The sequence below is a fragment of the Nicotiana tabacum genome, chromosome 18 (genome assembly GCF_000715075.1).
Source record: "Nicotiana tabacum cultivar K326 chromosome 18, ASM71507v2, whole genome shotgun sequence".
Taxonomy (NCBI): domain Eukaryota; kingdom Viridiplantae; phylum Streptophyta; class Magnoliopsida; order Solanales; family Solanaceae; genus Nicotiana; species Nicotiana tabacum.
Genome location: NC_134097.1, coordinates 143251765 through 143270791, shown reverse-complemented (window position 1 = coordinate 143270791; position 19027 = coordinate 143251765). Strand labels below are relative to the sequence as shown.

The window sequence follows — 19027 nt, the reverse complement described above, 5'->3', positions numbered from 1 at the left end:
GGTAAGGAATTCTGTTAACCCGAGAGAAGGTGTTAGGCATTTTCAGGTTTCGTGGTTTTAGCACGGTCGTTTAACTATTAATAGGCCCTTTTATTGATGAACAAAGCAGAAAATTGCAAGTCAATCGAACTAAACAAAGCAACAATCCTTGGACTAAAACATCAAAATTGCGAACCAAAACCTTGATTTGGCATCGGAAAGCTCGAAAACAAAACGACCTCAATCAAACTCTATCGGATTCAAATTGAAAATCAGAAGCAGAAGTTGTTAAGGCGATGAGGAATAGAAATAGAAGGAAGAAGACTAAATTCCTTGGTATTATCAACAACTCGAGATGTAATTTTTTACTTAACTGCAACACCACCATCCTATGTCCCATTTTTTGAAGTTGAATCTTTCACCTTGAAATACCTTTGTCCTTTGCCGTAACTAAGCTTCAAAATGGAAGAAAACTACAAAATGATCCTTGGGAGATTCACTTATTATCTTGACCGCAAAGAAATGCCATCACCAAAAATAGAGCAAGAAATGGAACGCAGGCAAAGAATTGATCTCAAATCTAGAAAGTTTTTGGCTCAAGGTTGAGCAGATGGCTGACGTTCTCACTTAGAGTGTAGGTATTTTTTTTTGTTTTAGCATGGTCTAGGAATTGAAAACTTAGGGTAGGGTTTCTATAATTGGGTATTTTATATGGAGGTGAGAAGGGATGATAGCCATTAGATTAGAAGAAATAGATGGTTAGGATTAAATTTTGTACTTAAGTGGGCTTATGGGTTGGGAAGAATGGGCTAAGGGTAATTGGGTTGGACCATGTCTTCTGAGTTTGAAATTAGGCTAAAAAGACCAAATAATACAATGTATCTATAAAAATATAAAACTAAATACTACGCGTGAAACTAATTTTTTTTTGTATTTTCAAATGTTCTAATACTATAAATATAAATATACTAATTGACTTTAACCTAAAGATGGAAAAAATATTTTCTTTTGTAATTTTTTATTTCTTTTGCGATAAAAATAAAGTAAAGAGAGATATTAAATCCAAACTAAATATTTACGCTAAAATGTGTAAAATCTTGGGGAGGGTCAAAAATTACGTGTCTACAGTCTCCTGAAGACCTGGAATCACGAAGGGCGCAACTGGTGCCTGAGCTGGTCCCGTTGGTGCGTCCACAACTGGGACTTGATCCTGAACTAGGGCAACTGGTGGATCTGCAGGGGTTTCCCTAGCTGTTGTGCGGGCTACACCTCTTCCCCTACCACAACCTCAACTACGTCCTCGGCCTCTTGCTGCCCTGACTGGTGGCACTGGTGGTTGTCCCTCCTGCCCAGTAGCACGTGTCCTCACCATATGCGAGAGAATAGAATGATAGAAATTTAGTTGCCAGTATCAACAGATTCGCAAGATAAGAATTCAAGAATATGAAGTTTCCTAAAAGTTCTGCAGCCTCCCGAAGATAAGTACAGATGTCTCTGTACCCATCCGCGAGACTCTACTAAACCCGCTCATGACTCGTAAGACCTATGTAACCTAGGATCCGATACCAACTTGTCACAACCCAAAATTAACCGTCGTGATTGCGCCTATCGTGGAACTAGGCCAGCCTTAACTCAACAACCCAACACCAACAACAATAAGTTTGAAAAACATTAACGGAAGCATATAACATTAAAGAAAAATTGTTTGAAACATAAGAAAATCCCAAAGTGATTCAATCCAGCCCAAACCAGGGTGTCACTGAGTATATAAATGTCAAGATTAGAAAATATTGTCTACTACAGTATCTGAAGATATAAACTGAAAATACGACAAATATAAAGGAGGAGAGTCAATGCCCGCGAACTCCGTGCAGCTACCTCGCTAATCTCCAAATTCTGGAACCTCGATCAGCAACCGCCGCTACGACCAGCATCGCCTAGATCTGCACATGAGGTGCATGGAGTAACGTGAGTACACCAACTCAATATGTAATAGGTCCAAACTTTCGACTGAAAGGTAGTGACAAACTTAACCTCAACAGGTACAACAAAAATAAATGTCTAGAAACGTAAGCATGCTTTCAAGTCAATTATACAGCTCAAACAGTAAAGGAAATACAGATCTGAACAGTGTAAGGTATACAACTCAACTATCTCTACATGCCAATGCATAGACTGTATGAAATACACCATGTATTCTCACTCTCAATTGCTTAACCACTCAGTATTGTATATGGCCATCCAACCCAGGGAAATCCATTTCGAAACATATACAACACTGATTGCAAGTCACCCAGTACTGAGGAAAAAGGGCAATCCAACCCTTTGGAGAAATTCATCTCCAAGTATCAAGTACTTCGGACAAATCCATGTCCAGGGAAATCCATCCCTCAATAATATCATCCGTGCTCACTGGGGGTGTGTACAAACTCCGGAGGGGATCCTTTAGCCCAACCACTATCATAAATCAATATAACCGCTGCGACATGCAGCATGATCCCATAACTGTTACTCATAATCAGGCTCTCGGCCTCACTCAGTCATCAATCTCTCTAGTCTCACCACGGGCTCACAATGTCATGAAAACAACCTGGAACAATGATATGATGAATCAATAAATAGCTGAGACTGAGATATGATATAAAAATGCATAATCATGACTAAGTATGGAATATTAAATGAAAACTAGTGAGATGACAGCAAGAAACGACCGCTAAGGGTCCAACAATACCGGCACAAAGCCTAAACATGATATCTAGCATGATTTACAGCTCAACTACTTTATCACATGATGAAAACATGGATATCAACAGGATAGAGTCACTAAGCAGTGCCATGGAATCACCCAGGTCACAATTCTCACGGTGCACGCCTACACACATGTCACTTGGCATGTGCGTCACCTCAATACTAATCACATTACACATAGTTCGGGGCTTCGAACCCTCATAATCAAGTTTGGAAGCGTTACTTACCACATGTCAAGAAAAATCCTACTCTGTGATACCTTTGCCTCTCAAATCAGACTCCAAACGACCCGAATCTAGCCACAAGCAATACAATACAATCAATATAGACTAAAGGAATCAATTCCACAAGAAATATACCAAATTATATCCAAATCCAAAATCGGCTCAAATCCGGCCCCGGGGCCCCCGTCCATTGAAATCCAACAAAAGTTACAAAACCTGAAATCCCATTCACTCACGAGTCTAACCTCACCAAATTTACTCAAATCCGACAACAAAATCTCATTCAAAACCTCAAAATTCCATCTCAAGAACATTTCCACTTTTTCCCCAATTTTTCGCCCCAAATCACAATTTAGATGATAAAATCAAAGATATATTCATGGGATTTAACCAAAACCAAGTGAGAAACACTTATCCCAATCAACTCCGTGAATATCCCTTTAAGAATCACCCAAATCGGTGATCTCTAGCTCAAAATATGAAAAATAAGCTCAAACTCTTGATTTTGAATGTAACACTGTCTGCCCAGATTTCCTTTTCGCGAACGCGACCATCCTCTCGCATTCGTGTAGAACAACTTGACTTCCTCTTCACTTTACTCTTCACGAACGCAACACACGCCTCGCGAATATGATGCTCTACTAGCTCCAACCTTCAAGAACGTGACCATCACCTCGTGAACACGTATAACAAGGACTTGGGGTCCCTAAATGCCTCACTCCTCTTCGCGATTGAGACCCTGCTCTGCATTCGTGATGCATAGGTAGAACACACCTTCGCATTCACGTCTGCCCTTCCACGAACGCGAAAAACAAATCCTCATCATCACAAAAATATTTTTCGCGAACGCGAGGACCCTCTCGCGAACGCGAAAGAGGAAACCAGAAAAATGCATCAGTAGATATCAACAATCTCACCAAGGCCAAAAATTATTTGTTAACCATCCAAAACTAAGAGGCCCTCGGGACCTCAACCAAACATACCAACACGTCCCATAATATCATACGAACTTAGTTGAACCTTCGAATCACTCAAAACAACATCAAAACACCAAATTACGTGTAACGACCCGGCCGGTCATTTTATGAGTTACTGCTCCATTTTCCCATTTCTGCTTCTTTATGTCTTGTTCAGTTGTATTATGTGGCATCGTGTTGGTTAGTTTGGTCCGGAGAGGTTTTGTAGAGAAAGGAGACACTTAGTCTCTCAAGTTAGCCTTTTAGTTGGAAAAGTCAACTGGAAGTTGACTTGTAGGTAAACAACCTTGGAATTTAGTTTTTATGATTCAGATAGCTTCCGGAGGTGATTTGGGACTTATGAGCGTGATCGGAATGTATTTTGGAGGTCCGGAGTAGATTTAGGCTTGAATTGGCAAAATTGGAATTTTGGAGCTTTCTGGTTGATAGGAGAGATTTTGATATAGGGGTCAGAATGGAATTCTAGAAGTGATAGTAGGTCCGTTGTGTCATTTATGACATGTGTGCAAAATTTCAGGTCATTTGGACGAGATTTGATAGACTTTTTGATCGAAAGCGGAATTTGGAAGTTTTGGAATTTCTTAGGCTTGAATCCCATGATGATTTGGTGTTTTGATGTTGTTTTGTCACGAACCTAAACCCGGATCCGGTCGTGATGGCACCTCTCGTGAAGACAAGGCCAGCCGACACATTCCCATTTCAATTTTAAGCAATTAAGATAATAAATATTAAGTCTTAAACATGATAAAACCCCAAACTAAGTAGTGAACAGTACAATTTGCGGAAAACAAAACCAACACAGCCCGATACCGGGGTGTCACCAATCATGAGCATCTACAATCCAGATAAAGGCAAGAAAAAAGTCTACATAGTCTAATACAGATCTAAAAACAGAGAAAGATAAGATAAGGGAAGAAGCTCTGGGCTGCGAACGCCGGCAGCTACCTAGAGAATCTTCGAATTCGCCTGAGCTGGAAAGATCGACACTCGCTAGCGGGAACTGATGCGCCTGAATCTGCACACGTGGTGTAGGGAGTAAAGTGAGTACTCCAACTCAGTGAGTAATAATCATAAATAAAGATTGAGAGCAAAAAATCATGTAAGGCACATTACAGGCTATAAGGCAGCAGTAAAAGCCAGTAAAAAGTCATGAAACAGTGAAATTATGCAAAGCCACTTTACTTCAGTTTAAACTTCTTAAAATCCCTTTTTAAACAGTTAAACAAGTAAAAGACAGGCAACTAGGAAAGGTAAACATACAAAGAAACGCCCCTCGGGCACAATACCAACAGAATCAGCCCCTCGGGCAACACATGGAACAAGAACCATCCCATCGGGCTATATCTCACATCACAATGGGTGCCCGCACTTACTGGGGGTGTGCAAACTCTTGGAGGGTCCCCTTACGGCCCAAGCGCAATATCAAGCCATCTCGTGGCGTCATCACTAGCCTCTCGGACTCATATCAACAAGCCACCCCGTGGTGTATAAATCTCAGGCCCTTGGCCTCATAATCATAATCAGTGTTTCCTCACAACATACGCCCTCGGCCTTACTCAGTCAAAATCTCATAAGCCACTCGAGCAACAGTAAAACATGGTTCTCAGCCCAAAATATCATTTAAAATATCATTTAAGTGTTAAAGCAGAGTAAACATGGCTTAGTTATGAAAACAATAGAATATAGCATGACTGAGTTCAAGTATAAAGTCAAAACAGTGAGGAAATATCAATAAAAATCCCCTAAGGGTTCAAATAGTTGGCACGAGGCCGAAATATGGCATTCAGCTCAAACACATGATGATAGCAAATAATTTTCAATCAAATACACGGTAAAATAGTCATTCGGGACGGGCTAAGTCACAATCCCCAATATGCATGACTCTACGTTCATCATCTAGCATGTAAGTCACCTCAATATAGCACAACGATGTGCAATCCGGGAATTCATACCCTCAGGACAACATTTACAATCATTACTCACCTCTACCCGATCCAAATCTCTAGCTCGCGATGCCTTTGCCCCTCGAATCAGCCTCCGGATGCTCCAAATCTAACCAAAATTAGTGCAAAACCATTAAAATATGCTAAGGGAACAAAGCCCACTCGAAAGAATTCAAATTACAACACAAATACCGAAATTGGCCAAACCCGACCCCCGGGCCCACGTCTCGGATTCCGATAAAAATCACATTAATGGACTCCTTATTACTCCCCGAGTTAATTCATACCAAAAGTATCAAATTCCAAGCACAAACAATCCCTCAAATCCCAAATTCTAGGTCTCCAATTACAAGCCCTAGTTCTTCAATTTTAGGCTTAATTTCCATGATTAATTAGGTAGAATTCACATTAGAATCGAGTATTAACTCCATTAATCTTACCTTCAAGTGTTTCCCCTTGAATCCTTCTTCAATCCTCTATAAAAAGCTCCAAAATTGCTCAAAAATGGTGGAAAATAAACCCCAAAATCGCGGACAAGATGACTATTTAAACATTCTGCCTAGGCCTCAATTCCTTCTTCACAAACGCGGTCAACGCCTCACGTTCGCGAAGCACGAACCAACTTTGACCATATTTCCCTCTTACGCGATCGCGACCAGCCCCTCGCGAACACGATAGTTCTTTTGTTCCTCCTTCGCGAACGCGTTCCTCCTCTCGCGAACGCGATGAACAAATCGTTCTTCAAACCCAGCTGCTCAATTGCCTCTATGCGAATGCAACTCCACCTTGCGAACGCGACGCACCTCATTCCAGCACTTCGCGAATGCGGAGCCTTCCTTGCGAGAACGAAGGCTAAATCACCTGCCTGCTCAACTAACCCTTCGCGAATGCGAGGTCCTACTCGCGAATGCGAAGGCCATTTCTCTGCAACACTGATCAGCAATTTTCTGCAACTCCCAACATCTAGAAATGATCTAATTGACCACCCGAAACACACCCGAGGCCCCCGAGACCTCAACCAAACATGCCAACATATCCCATAACATCATTCAAACTTGTTCCAACCTTCGGAGTGCTCAAAACAATATCAAAACGCCAAATTCACATCGAATTCAAGCCTAAGAATTCTAAAATCTTCTAAATTATGCTTTTGATAAAAAACCCAACCAAACCACGTCCGAATAACTTGAAATTTTGCACACACATCCCAAATGATACCACGAAACTATTGCAACTCTCGGAATTCCATTCTGGCACCTATACCAAAATCACACCTATAAACCGGAAAATGTTAATAATCCAATTTCGCCAATTCAAGCCTAAATCTACTCCGGACCTCCAAAACACATTTCGATCATGCTCCTAAGTCCCAAATCACCTCCTGAAGCTATCTGAACCATCGGAACTCACATCCAAGCCTTCTAACACATAAGCCAACATCCGGTTGACTTTTCCATTTTAAGCTTCCTCAAAAGAGACTAAGTGTCTCAAACCTTACCAAATCCTTTCCGAACCCGAGCCAAACAACCCGATCACACATAGAATCGATAGACAAAGCAATAAGAAGCAGAAATGGGGAAAATGGAGCGATAACGCATGAGACGACTGGCCAGGTCGTCACATATTTTGAGTGCTCCGAAGATTGGAACAAGTTTGAATGGTGTTATGGGATATGTTGGTATATTTGGTTGAGATCCCGAGGGCCTCGGGTGAGTTTCAGGTGGTTAAACGGATCAAATCCTTGTTTTGAAAGTTGTATACTTTCTAATGTTTCTGTTGCAGACTTTTGGCCTTCTCTTTCGCGAGAGGGCTCTCGCGTTCGCGAAGGGATGAGTAGAGAGGCTGGAAATTTGGCCTTCGCGTTCGCGATGTTGGTCCCATGTTCGTGAAGGGTGAGGTTTTGAGTGCATCGTGAATGCGATGAGTTTCCCCCATTCGCATAGAGTAATGGAGCAGTTGGGGTCCTAGTCATTTGCGCTTCGCGTTCGCGCTTGGTGTGTCACGTTCGTGATGGTCTGAGAAGCTGAAGCTTCACGTTCGCATTTAGGTGGTCGCGTTCGCGAAGAAGGATTTTGTGGTCAACGTATTTTTGTGCTTTGCGAATGCGAGGCTTTGTCCGCGTTCGCGAAGAAGGAAAGGTTCACCTGGGCAGAATGTTTTAATAGCCATTGTTCGCGATTTTGGGTCTAACTTCCACCATTTTTGAGCGATTTTGGAGATTTTTGAGAAGAATTGAAGAGGAAATCAAAGGGAAACACCTGGAGGTAAGATTTATGGACTTAATACTCGATCCTATTGTGATTTCTACCTAATTAAACATGAAATTTGTGGAATTTAAAGCATAAAATTGGAGAGTTAGGGCTTGAAATTGGAGAATTTGAGGGGTTGTTTGTGGTCGAATTTTGATGTATTTGATATGTATAAACTCTTGAGAGTGTAAGGATTCTAGTTTTGTGATTTTTCTCGGACCGAGACCTGGGCTCGGGGGTCGGGTTTGGCCAATTTCGGGATTTTTGATGTATTGGTTATTTTCGAGTGGGCTTTGTTCCCTTAGCATATTTTGATGGTATAAATCTGTTTTTGGTTAGATTTGGAGCATCCGAAGGCCGAGTCGAGAGGCAAAGGCATCGCGGGCTAGAGTGTGGACTGGATAGAGGTAATAGATGATTGTAAATGTTGTCCTGAGGGTATGAAACCCCGGATTTCACATCGTTGTGCTACTTTGAGGTGACGCACATGCTAGATGACGAGCGTGGGGTCATGCACCGTTGGGGATTGTGACTTAGTCTGTCCTGTATGACTGTTAAGTCGCGTATTTGATTGAAAAATGTTAGATATCATTGTATTTTTGAAAGTATTACTCTCTCTGTTCCAGTTTATGTGAACCTATTTCCTTTTTGGTTCGTTCCAAAAAGAATGAACCCTTTCTAAATTTGGTAACAATTTAGCTTAAAGTTACAACTCTACCCTTAATGAGAAGCTTTTATAACCACATAAATACTCTGGGCCCCATTTAGACTTGTTTAGGACCACAAATTTCAAAAGTCTTCATTTTTTTCTTAAACTTCGTGCCCAATCAAACAGGTTCACATAAATTGGAACGGAGGGAGTATCATGTTTTGGGCTGAATGCCATGTTTGGGCCTCGTGCCAACTATTTTGGATCCTTGAGAGATTTTTACTACTATTCCTCACTGTTTGACTTCATAATTGTACTCACTCATGTTGTATCCTACTATTTTCATAACTCAACCATATTTACTCTGTTTTGATATTTTAAATGACATTTTGGGTTGAGCATCATGTTTTACTGTTGCCCAAGTGGCTTGAGATATTTCTGACTGAGTGAGGCTGAGGGCCTGTGTTGTGAGGATATTATGGGATCGGGCTGCGCACCGCAGCAGTGTTGTACTGATTCATGATTATGAGAGGCTGAGGGCCTGATTTGTTACGCCATGAGGTGGCTTGTTATGAGGCCGAGGGCCAGTTTGATTATGCCATGAGATGGCTTGTTATAGCGCTTGGGTTGTAGGAGCCCCTCCGGAGTCTGCACACCTCCATTGAGCGCGGGTACCCAGTGTGAGATGTGATATTGCACGAGGGGTTGTTGTTGTTTCATGTTATTGCCCGAGCAGCTGATACGAGTGATTGTGAGGTAGCCCGAGGGGCTAGTTTTGTTGATATTTTTGCCCGAGGGGCGGTTGTGGTACTTGTTTTGCCCGAGGGGCTGTTTACGTTTCTATCCATTTTCTCACTGTTTTCATCACTCATTTGAACTAATGAAAGACGTTTTAAAAAGGCTTTTACTGAACTGAGATATTTTTACGAGTTTTACTGCTTTACTGCATTGTTCTAGACTTATACTATTTTACTGTAGTGTTATGTTGTGGTTTACGTGCTTTCTTATTGCTCAGTTGTCTTTACTTTTATTACTTACTGAGTTGGCATACTCACATTATTCCATGCACCCTTTGTGTAGATCCAGGAGTCTCGGGTCACGCTAGCGAGTGCTGATTTATCTTCCAGCAGGCTTTCGGAGTTGACTAGGTACCTGTTTGGCGTTCGCAGCTCAGTGCTTCTCCTTCCTATCTTTATTCTGTTTTGTATTAACTTTGATTTAGACTATGTTATCTTTTCATATTCCTAGACGAGTTGTAGTTGCTCGTGACTGGTGACACCCCGATGTCGGGCTGTGTTTTGTTTTCGCACTATTCTATTCTACCTTACATTTTGGAATTTTTATCTTATTAATGACTTTAACTCACTTATTATAATTGTTCGGTTGGTTTTGGGGTTTGTGTCGGCTGGCCTATTTTCACGATAGGCGCCATCACGACCGGGTCCGTTTTAGGGTTGTGACATTACAACCGGATTCAAGCCTAAAGAATTTCTAAACTTCCGAAGTCCACAAATGATGCCGAAACCTACCAAACCACGTCCGAATGACCTCAAATCTTGCACACAAGTCATAAATGATCTCACGAACCTACTCCAACTTCTGAAAATCCAATCTGACCCTAATATCAAAATTTTCTCTGCCGGCCAAAATCGCGAAAATTCTAGCTTTCGTCAATTCAAGCCTAATTATACTACGGACCTCCAAATCACATTCTGGATACGCTCCTAAGTCCAAAATCACCTAACGGAGCTAACGGAACCATCAAAATTCTAATCCAAGGTCGTTTATACATAAGTCAACATCCAATCAACTTTTTCCAACTTAAACTTTCAAATAAAAGACTGTGTGTCTCAATTCACTCTGAAATCACTCTAAACCTAAACCAACTAACCCGGTATATCATAATATAGCTGAAAAATACAAAAGAAGCAGAAAATAGAAAAACGGGACTATAACTCTCGAAACAACCGGTTGGGTCGTTACAAAAGAACAAATAAGCAATTAAACAAATAATTAGATTGCATAAATAAATTTTAATAAAGGCGCTAGGCATATAGATATGAACGACATATTTCAGGAACTAACTTCTTTCATGTATTCTTCCATGCATAACAAATTTTGATTGAGACAATAGTTTTCACCTAAAATCATTGAAGAATTACAAGTTTTGTAAAATCAACTACTTTACTAGAAGCTACGATTATACTTTGAGGGTTTATCAACTACTTTACTAGAAGCTACTTTACTATTAGCCAAGTCTCCGGCACTAGAGAGATTTCTAATTGAGCCTAGGCCAGGAAATGAACCTCTTGATATAGTAGTTGAAATACTCGCTGAGCTAACAAAATTTCAGCGTGCATCACCTAAAGCAGTAGTTGTTTATGACTATGATAAGCATCGATGGTACGGTCGTTAAACAGATCATGATCTTTAGGTAAGTAGATGCTTTGGATGTTGAAGTGAATAGAGAGAAACAAACGCTGATGCAGGGTTTTGCTCGCAGTCATAGGTATATTCAGAATTTAAATTTTATGAGTTCAACTTTTTTATTTTTAAGTATTGAACCTAGTATATTCTTAAAATTATGGGTTCATATAAAAAAATACTTGGTCCACGAAGTTGTAATTTAGTACATTATGCTATATTTTGTTTAAGATGCAGTTAAACAACTTTTTTGGGTTTTGATTAAAAAGGTTTTAGCAATTCGAAAATAAGTTTAAATTTAATTCCTTGACTACGTAAAGGCATATTTACACAGTCAGATTAACCAATTACATATAAATGTTTACACAACGAATTATCAATTTAAAGAGTGGGTAGCCTATTTGAGTCGGTCAAATTACACTCTTGAAAAAGTTTTTATACCACTAATGGATTAAAATGTAATTCTTAAAAATTATAGATATTATAATTTAAGTAAATTCAAACGTGAAAGACTTAAAATTATGATAATCAAGCATTTACTCACCTTCTATTAGTGTTTCACTAAGTCTCGATTCTCATCCATTGCTTCTTTGACTCAATTCTAACTATAGTAAAATTAGTCTAATCTTTACTGTATAGTTATAGTTTGGTAAAAACTTTATTATATACCCATTGGTGCACTTTGACTTTCAAAACTCATTTTGGAAGAGGCTTAATCATTATTACTAGATGATACAAACTTAAAAACTGTACTAAAAACACATAGAAAGAAAGAATTTATTGAAATAGTCATTCATCCCAATTGCTTAAATTAAAAATAGCCGACGAATGATAATATATTCATTATTCATGTACAATATATGTATAACTATATACAATCAATATATAATCTTTGCATACGACTAGAAAAAAGTAATTATTAAATTCGACCGGCTCGTGTAAAGCTCCCGAGTTAAAACAAGAAAATCTAACTAGATCATTTTAGAAATAACTAGTCACGTGTGTGTTACACGTGTATCACTTGTTAACAATAACATATTTTACATATCAAGTGATGAAAAGCAAAATAGAACAAGTTTCAAGTTTTTTCGTTAAGATTTAATTGTTTATTTGTCTTTTTCTCTTTTAGTTTCCACCAATGACCTTTAAGACTTCAATACGATTCACTCTTCATTTTCGCATTCCTTTTAGATTAACGACGTGTTAGAGATTTATAGAATACATATATGGGAGTAAACATTACTAATACATGAAGAACAAATAAGCAATTAAACAATTAATTAGACTGCATAAATAAATTTTAATAAAGGTGGTAGGCATATAGATATGAACGACATATTTCAGGAACTAACTTCTTTCATGTATTCTTCCATACATAGCAAATTTTTATTGAGACAATAGTTTTCACCTAAAATCATTAAAGAATTACAAATTTTGTAAAATCAACTACTTAACTAGAAGCTAAGATTATACTTCGGAGTTTTATCAGGATGGAAAACTCCAAAATGCTTCTCAGTCTCGGCCCCCGTCTTAATATTTTCATCAAACATAGCAAACAAATAAGTTTCTACAGCAGTTCCAGGCTTGTGTGGAGTTCCTGCACCTGACTTCACATGACTAATCAAATTAGTGTAATAAGTTCCAGCATTATCTATACTTGCTCCATCTCCACCATCAGATGGCCATCCACTTTCCGAAACAACAATTGGCAAGTTTTCTCCGCCAGCTTTCTCAATTGCATAATAAGTTGCATCCAACATAGCGTCGAAAAGATTACGATAGCCCGATGGATCGGGATTTTGTTGTGTAAATAGTGCATAAGGGAGTGGCACATGAGCAGGGTCACCAAGATAACCAAAATACGGATAAATATTTGCTAAGACAGGCAAGTTATTCTGTTTCAAGAACCCGATAAGTGGGTTAATAAAACTGCTTATATCGTCCCTAAATACTGACTGAGAAGGTGGATATGTGTTCGTCAAAATTCCTGTCTCTATTGCCGTTGAGACCTTAACCTGAAGTTGAAATTTCGTTATCGCCTGTTGCACGTTTTGCAACGCGGGGAGAAGAAAGGGAGCAAATTTAGATGTTGCACTATTAGCAGGGGATATTTCATTTCCAACATTTATATATTTGAACTTAACATCTGGTGAATAAGCCACAATATTTGCATTAACCCAATTTGTAGCTGCATTTGGATCTGTTAAAGCTTGAAGATTATCATTAGGAATATCAAGAATTATTTCAATGTTACTTCCCTTAAGAGCAGTGAGTGTTTCAGCAATTGGATCATAAACTCTCATATTTGTTATGCCATTAGCTTTATAAAGATTTACAACATCTTGTGATGATGGTAAGTTGTTACCATTTCTTCCATAACATACTCCAATAGGTTGTGCCTCTGCATCATAAAAAAAAATGTTAGTGTAAATAAAGGAATTTATTGTAGAATCGGTGACGGAGCCAAAAATTGTAATAAGGGGATTCAAAAAGTTCATATTTGCGACCTAAAGCAATTTTCTAAAGTACTTATGTCACTACAATAAAAAGGTTTTCTATGTCAGGGAGAGATTCAAAAGTTTATATGTATATGAAAAATATTATTCTCGCATTATTTACACAGTACTCCAACAAAAGGGATTCAATTGAACCCCTTCATTAGTCGTGCCTCCCCCATTACATAAGTATCCAAGTTGACACCCTTTGAAACTGAAGCACCTATTCTACATAAGATTTTACGTTATCAATATAGTTTAATCAATTACAATAATTTGTTGACTATTTTTTTAAGCGACCAACCAATATTAATAAAAGAGGGTTACCTATAATTACATTTTAAGTAATCGAGTTATATAAATATTTGTATATCAATAGTACATAGAACTTAAATTGTATAAATTACGTAACAGAAAAAGCGGTTTGGTAAATTTCTTAATCATGCATAAAGCAAAAAGGGGATACCCCAAAAAAATATTATTATTTGAAGGTATAGAAAAATAATAACAATAAAATGTTAAAAGTAAAACCAAGATAATGAGAGGAGGAGAAAATACCTATTATTTGAAGGTATGTCATTACCATACCAACAAATACAAACATGAACAAGTTAGCCATCATGAAAAAGCAATAAGAAACAAATTATGAAATGTAAAGTGTAGGAAAAAGACTAGAGGATGGCTTCTTATATAGGGGAAAAAATGACTAGAGTGTAATATTAAAATTAGTTACTGCAATTTGGTCAAAGTTAGGAATATGTAAAGTCATTTAATATATAAACATATAAGCTTAAATCACATGTACAGAATTGGAAATTATTTGATGGACTAATTGAGAATTTGAGTTCAGATTTACTACTCTATTATTTATGAGTAGTCCCTCAGAATTTTGGAATATGACATAATAAGACTTACTATATATATATATATATATATATATATATATATATATCATGATAATATTATGTTTTTTTACTACATTGAATTTCAATGTCTAGCAATAGTTAATTTACATTTTAGATCAAAATTTAATTGAATTTTGAAATCGCGGTTTAAATGCTATGTCAATTTTAGAAATATTGATACATATTCCACGAGAATTAGCACAACGAAATAGAGAGAAAAAAGTAGTCATTCACTGCAAGTATTGAATACGTAAAAATTATTCACACAATCAAATTATTAATTAACAATAAATAGGGTGTTCACAGTAAACATAAACGAAAAATGAAGAATAATTGAAATTGAATTAAAGCGAGAAAAGAAAAAACAACTTTTTTTTGTTTTATTTGGTTTGCTTTTGATTTTAAGCACATAATAATCGACAAAAATTGAAACGGTATAATTTCTGTTATATTTGGTTCAAGTATTTAAAAATTAACTTAGATGATTTGGTTTCGTTTTACGTTAAAATTGATCCAAACCGAATGATGAACACCCCTGAGGCCTAACTACTGCTACATATTTACACTCAAAATGAATTATTTTTGAAGAAGGGAGTGGTAGTCTGTTTGAGTCAATTAAATTGCCGATGGTGTAAAAGTTTTTACACCGCTATTGGCTAATAATTTTTTTTTAAAGTAGATGTTATGATTCAAGTAAATTCAAACTTGAAAGATTTAAAATTATGATAATCCATCATTTACTCACTTTCTATTAGTGTTTCACTCAATCTTGATTCTCATCATGCTTCTTTGACTCAATTCTAATTAGTAAAGGTTAGTGTAATCTTGACTGTATAATTATAATTTGGTAAAAAGTCCACATTGGTTTTGAAACTCATTTTGGAAAATGCTTTGTTATGAATTTCGAAGGGTTATTATGCCTAAGGATATTCCAATGTCGTATCGTTTACAGAAAGCTGAATATCGAATGTATACTCGACGCACAACACCTCCTAGGAGACACTATAATAGGCATTTCCTCGTCTTTCAAATAATTTGTCGTTAAATTGCTTTCACATAAACTTATGTTTGTAACATCACAAACTCTGTTTAATTTTATAACTCCTATTTTTATTTTTATTTTGCTAGTATTACGATCCTCTGTATATACTTTCTCCCTATTTATCAGTCATTTGACAAAATAAAACGTTTAAGAAATTGCAATCAAAGATCACTTATTTACTGACCAAACAATGATTTTTTTTTCTTTCCCGGAAAACTACATAATATAGCCTCCCCAAAAAAACAGCCGATAATATACATATATATGTAGTATACATATCTTATACATAAGCAATGTATTTTTTTGTATATTTAGCTAACAAATATAATTATTTTTGGCCGACCGATCGAATGTGTAACTTAGAATTAGCATCCTATAACAACCCATAGCAGGAATTGGTAATTTTTTTGCCTTATATTAGGTTTGGCAAAGATAGCCCCAAATAATTGGCATTATTTAGCCAAATCCTAAAAAAACCTACTCTCTTTTATATTCTCTCTCAAAAAAAAAAATTACACACTTATTTTGGCTTCCCTCCCCCTTTCTCTCCTTGTATTTCTTCTTCTATCTCTTCTCTTTTGCTCTCATAGTTTAGCAAAAATTCTTGCAAATTATGCAAAAAAAAAAAAAAAAAAAAAAATCAGTGGGATAAAAAGGTAAGGTTGATCTCACATCAGAGAAAATCAGAAGCAAAAACTAAGAGAGAAAAAATATATTTTAACTTTATTTTTCTTCTCTCTTCTTTTTTTTTTTGGTTGGATGGAATGAGTGGGTGCGATTGAAATTGGTTGAAAATACCTAAACGAGGCTATATACAAAATTTGAGCAAGATTAGTAAAAAATAAGAGAGAAAAATATATTTCAACTTTATTTTTCTTCTCTCTTCCTTTTTTTGGTTGGATTGAATGAGTGGGTGTGATTGAAATTGGTTGAAAATATCTAAACGAGGCTATATACAAAATTTGAGCAAGATTAGAAGTGATTTAGACTAGTTTCAGGCAAAAAATCAGACCTAAAAATCCAACTGCGATACGTGTATATCACGTTGTACATTGTGTACATCAGTGTATATCACACACAAGGACGTCTGTGTATATCACTTTGTATATCGGTATACAACACAACTTTTTATGGACGCCGTGTATATCACATTGTATATCGTATATATAACACAAATTTTCATGAATATACACAGGTAAACATAATATACATGAGATATCACTGATGTACATAGAGATACATACGGGTTACAATAGGGGATACACATGTGGAGTCGTCTTGAATTTGAGTTTTCAATCTAAAATGTGTTATACAAAGAAGGAAAATAAAATTTTAATAATTTTTTTGATACACACATTATTATTATGTTATACACTGTGATATATAAATAATATAATTATTAATTATTGATCAAAAAAGGAAAATAAATTTTTGATATAGCATGTTTAAGAAAGTTCTAAAATATAAAAATAATAAATATAATTATGGGAGTAAATAATATTTTAGTATATAATGAAAATTAATTTTTGATGTACACAAAGAAGAAAAATAAACTTATGATATCTATTTTGATATACGCATGTTCGATGTGTTATACACTGTGATATACAAATAATATAATATTTTTATTGTGATATACATTGATATAAAGGCAGCAATAACTATATATATAATTTTATATTATTGATATACAAAAAATAATATTATTTATATACAAAGAATGAAAATAAAATTTTAATGTACATGTTGATATAGACAAAGAAGAAGAAAAAAATTGTGATATACATATTATTATTGTGATATACATTTATTGGCTATTTGATGTCAATATCTATAATTAGGGTTATTTTCTGCCAATTATATGGGTATGTTGTTATATCATGCCAAAACCTTATAAATATATGATTGAACCCATTAGAATGGAGTAAAAATTGTGTGGGGTAGCCACTTTTTAAAGTGGTATTTACTTTTTATCCAATATTTTCAATGTTTAGCAATAGTAACCACTAGTCTATTAAAATTAATATGAAAAGACTGTGTTACCCTTTCTTCTATCTCTTTCATGTTAGGGAGAAGAACTGTGATCGGCGGCACCCTTTCTTCAGACAGAATGTGATGCGTATTACACTATGCAGTATTCACCAACAACGGATCTCACAAAAATCTGTCAAACACTCAAATCATTACAGCTTGCCACCCAAATGTAAAGCGCATAGTATATGATAGAGATTCAGAAAAGTACAGTCCCTAAGGTGTACTCCATGTCTGGGCAAAAAAATGCACTTCAACCGGTCATGCAAACTTCTCTGCAAATTTTGCTACATATGTATATGTTACTTGAAATACACAATTTTGTTAGATCTAGCAAAAACTTATTATTTCTCTTATGAAATGTTTATTATTTGTTGATGGACGTAAAGCTTATGCTACAGAACGTTTGGTTTTCTGCTACGTTATGGATCATGAACCTACAGTTACAAGTTTAAAAGTTAAGGACATTTGGTCCTGAACTTCGAATTCGAAGTTCAAAAGTTAAGGACACTTGGTCCTGAACTTAGAATTACAAGTTCAAAAGTTAAGGAAACTTGGTCTTGAACTTAGACTAACAAGCTCAAAAGTTAAGGACAATAGGTCCTGAACTTAGACTTACAAGTTCAAAAATTAGGGACAAGTAGTCCTTAACTTAGAGTTACAAGCACAGAACTTAAGGACACGTGGTCCTGAACTTCGAGTTCCAAGTTCAAAAGTTAAAGACATGTAGTCCTGAAGTCCTGAATTTCGAGTTGCAAGTTCAAATGTTAAGGACATGTAATCCTGAACTTAGAGTTGCAAATTCAAAAGTTAAGGACATGTATAGCCCTTTTGGCCAAGCTGCAAAAATCAGCTTATTTTGAGAAGTGCTTTTTTCCAAAAGTGCTTTTCTCAAAAGTACTTTTGGTGAGAAGCAGTTTGCGTTTGGCTAATTAGTTTGTAAAGTAGTTCTGAGAAGCAATTAGTGTTTGGCCAAGCTTTAAAAAACTGCTTCTAAGTGTATTTTTCTCAAAAGTGCTTCTCAAAAAAGTCATTTTGAAGAGAAGCTACTTTTTTCTACTTCTCCAAAACTGCTTCTTCTTCTCCTCAAAAACACTTTTTTTTTTCTTCCAAAAGCTTGGCCAAACACCTCATTTATGTCCAAAAGTGCTTTTGGCCAAAAAAAAATACTTTTGGCCAAAAAGAAGCTTGGTCAATGTAATACCCTATGTTTATATAGGGCATATTAGTCTTTTAACATAACTTTAAAAAAAAAGCCTAATCAAGTAAAAGAGGGGCAAAAGCCCACCGGAACAAAAAGAAGAAAAGGGGTTAGGGATAGGGAGACGAAGCAATTGCTGCTAAACAAGGTTTAGAACAAA

At 36.5% G+C, this 19027-nt stretch overlaps 1 protein-coding gene across 1 annotated transcript; it reads right to left on the bottom strand.

Moving 5' to 3' along the window:
• Positions 1 to 12540: 12540 nt before the first annotated feature.
• LOC107761451 (glucan endo-1,3-beta-glucosidase, acidic-like) lies at positions 12541 to 14329 on the bottom strand. Its single transcript, XM_016579670.2, has 2 exons — positions 14247 to 14329; positions 12541 to 13594 (listed from the first exon to the last, which is right to left on the bottom strand). The coding sequence occupies exons 1-2, from the start codon at positions 14308 to 14310 to the stop codon at positions 12648 to 12650; spliced, it is 1011 nt and encodes a 336-aa protein (XP_016435156.2). The 5' UTR covers positions 14311 to 14329; the 3' UTR covers positions 12541 to 12647.
• Between the last annotated feature and the right edge of the window lie 4698 nt (positions 14330 to 19027).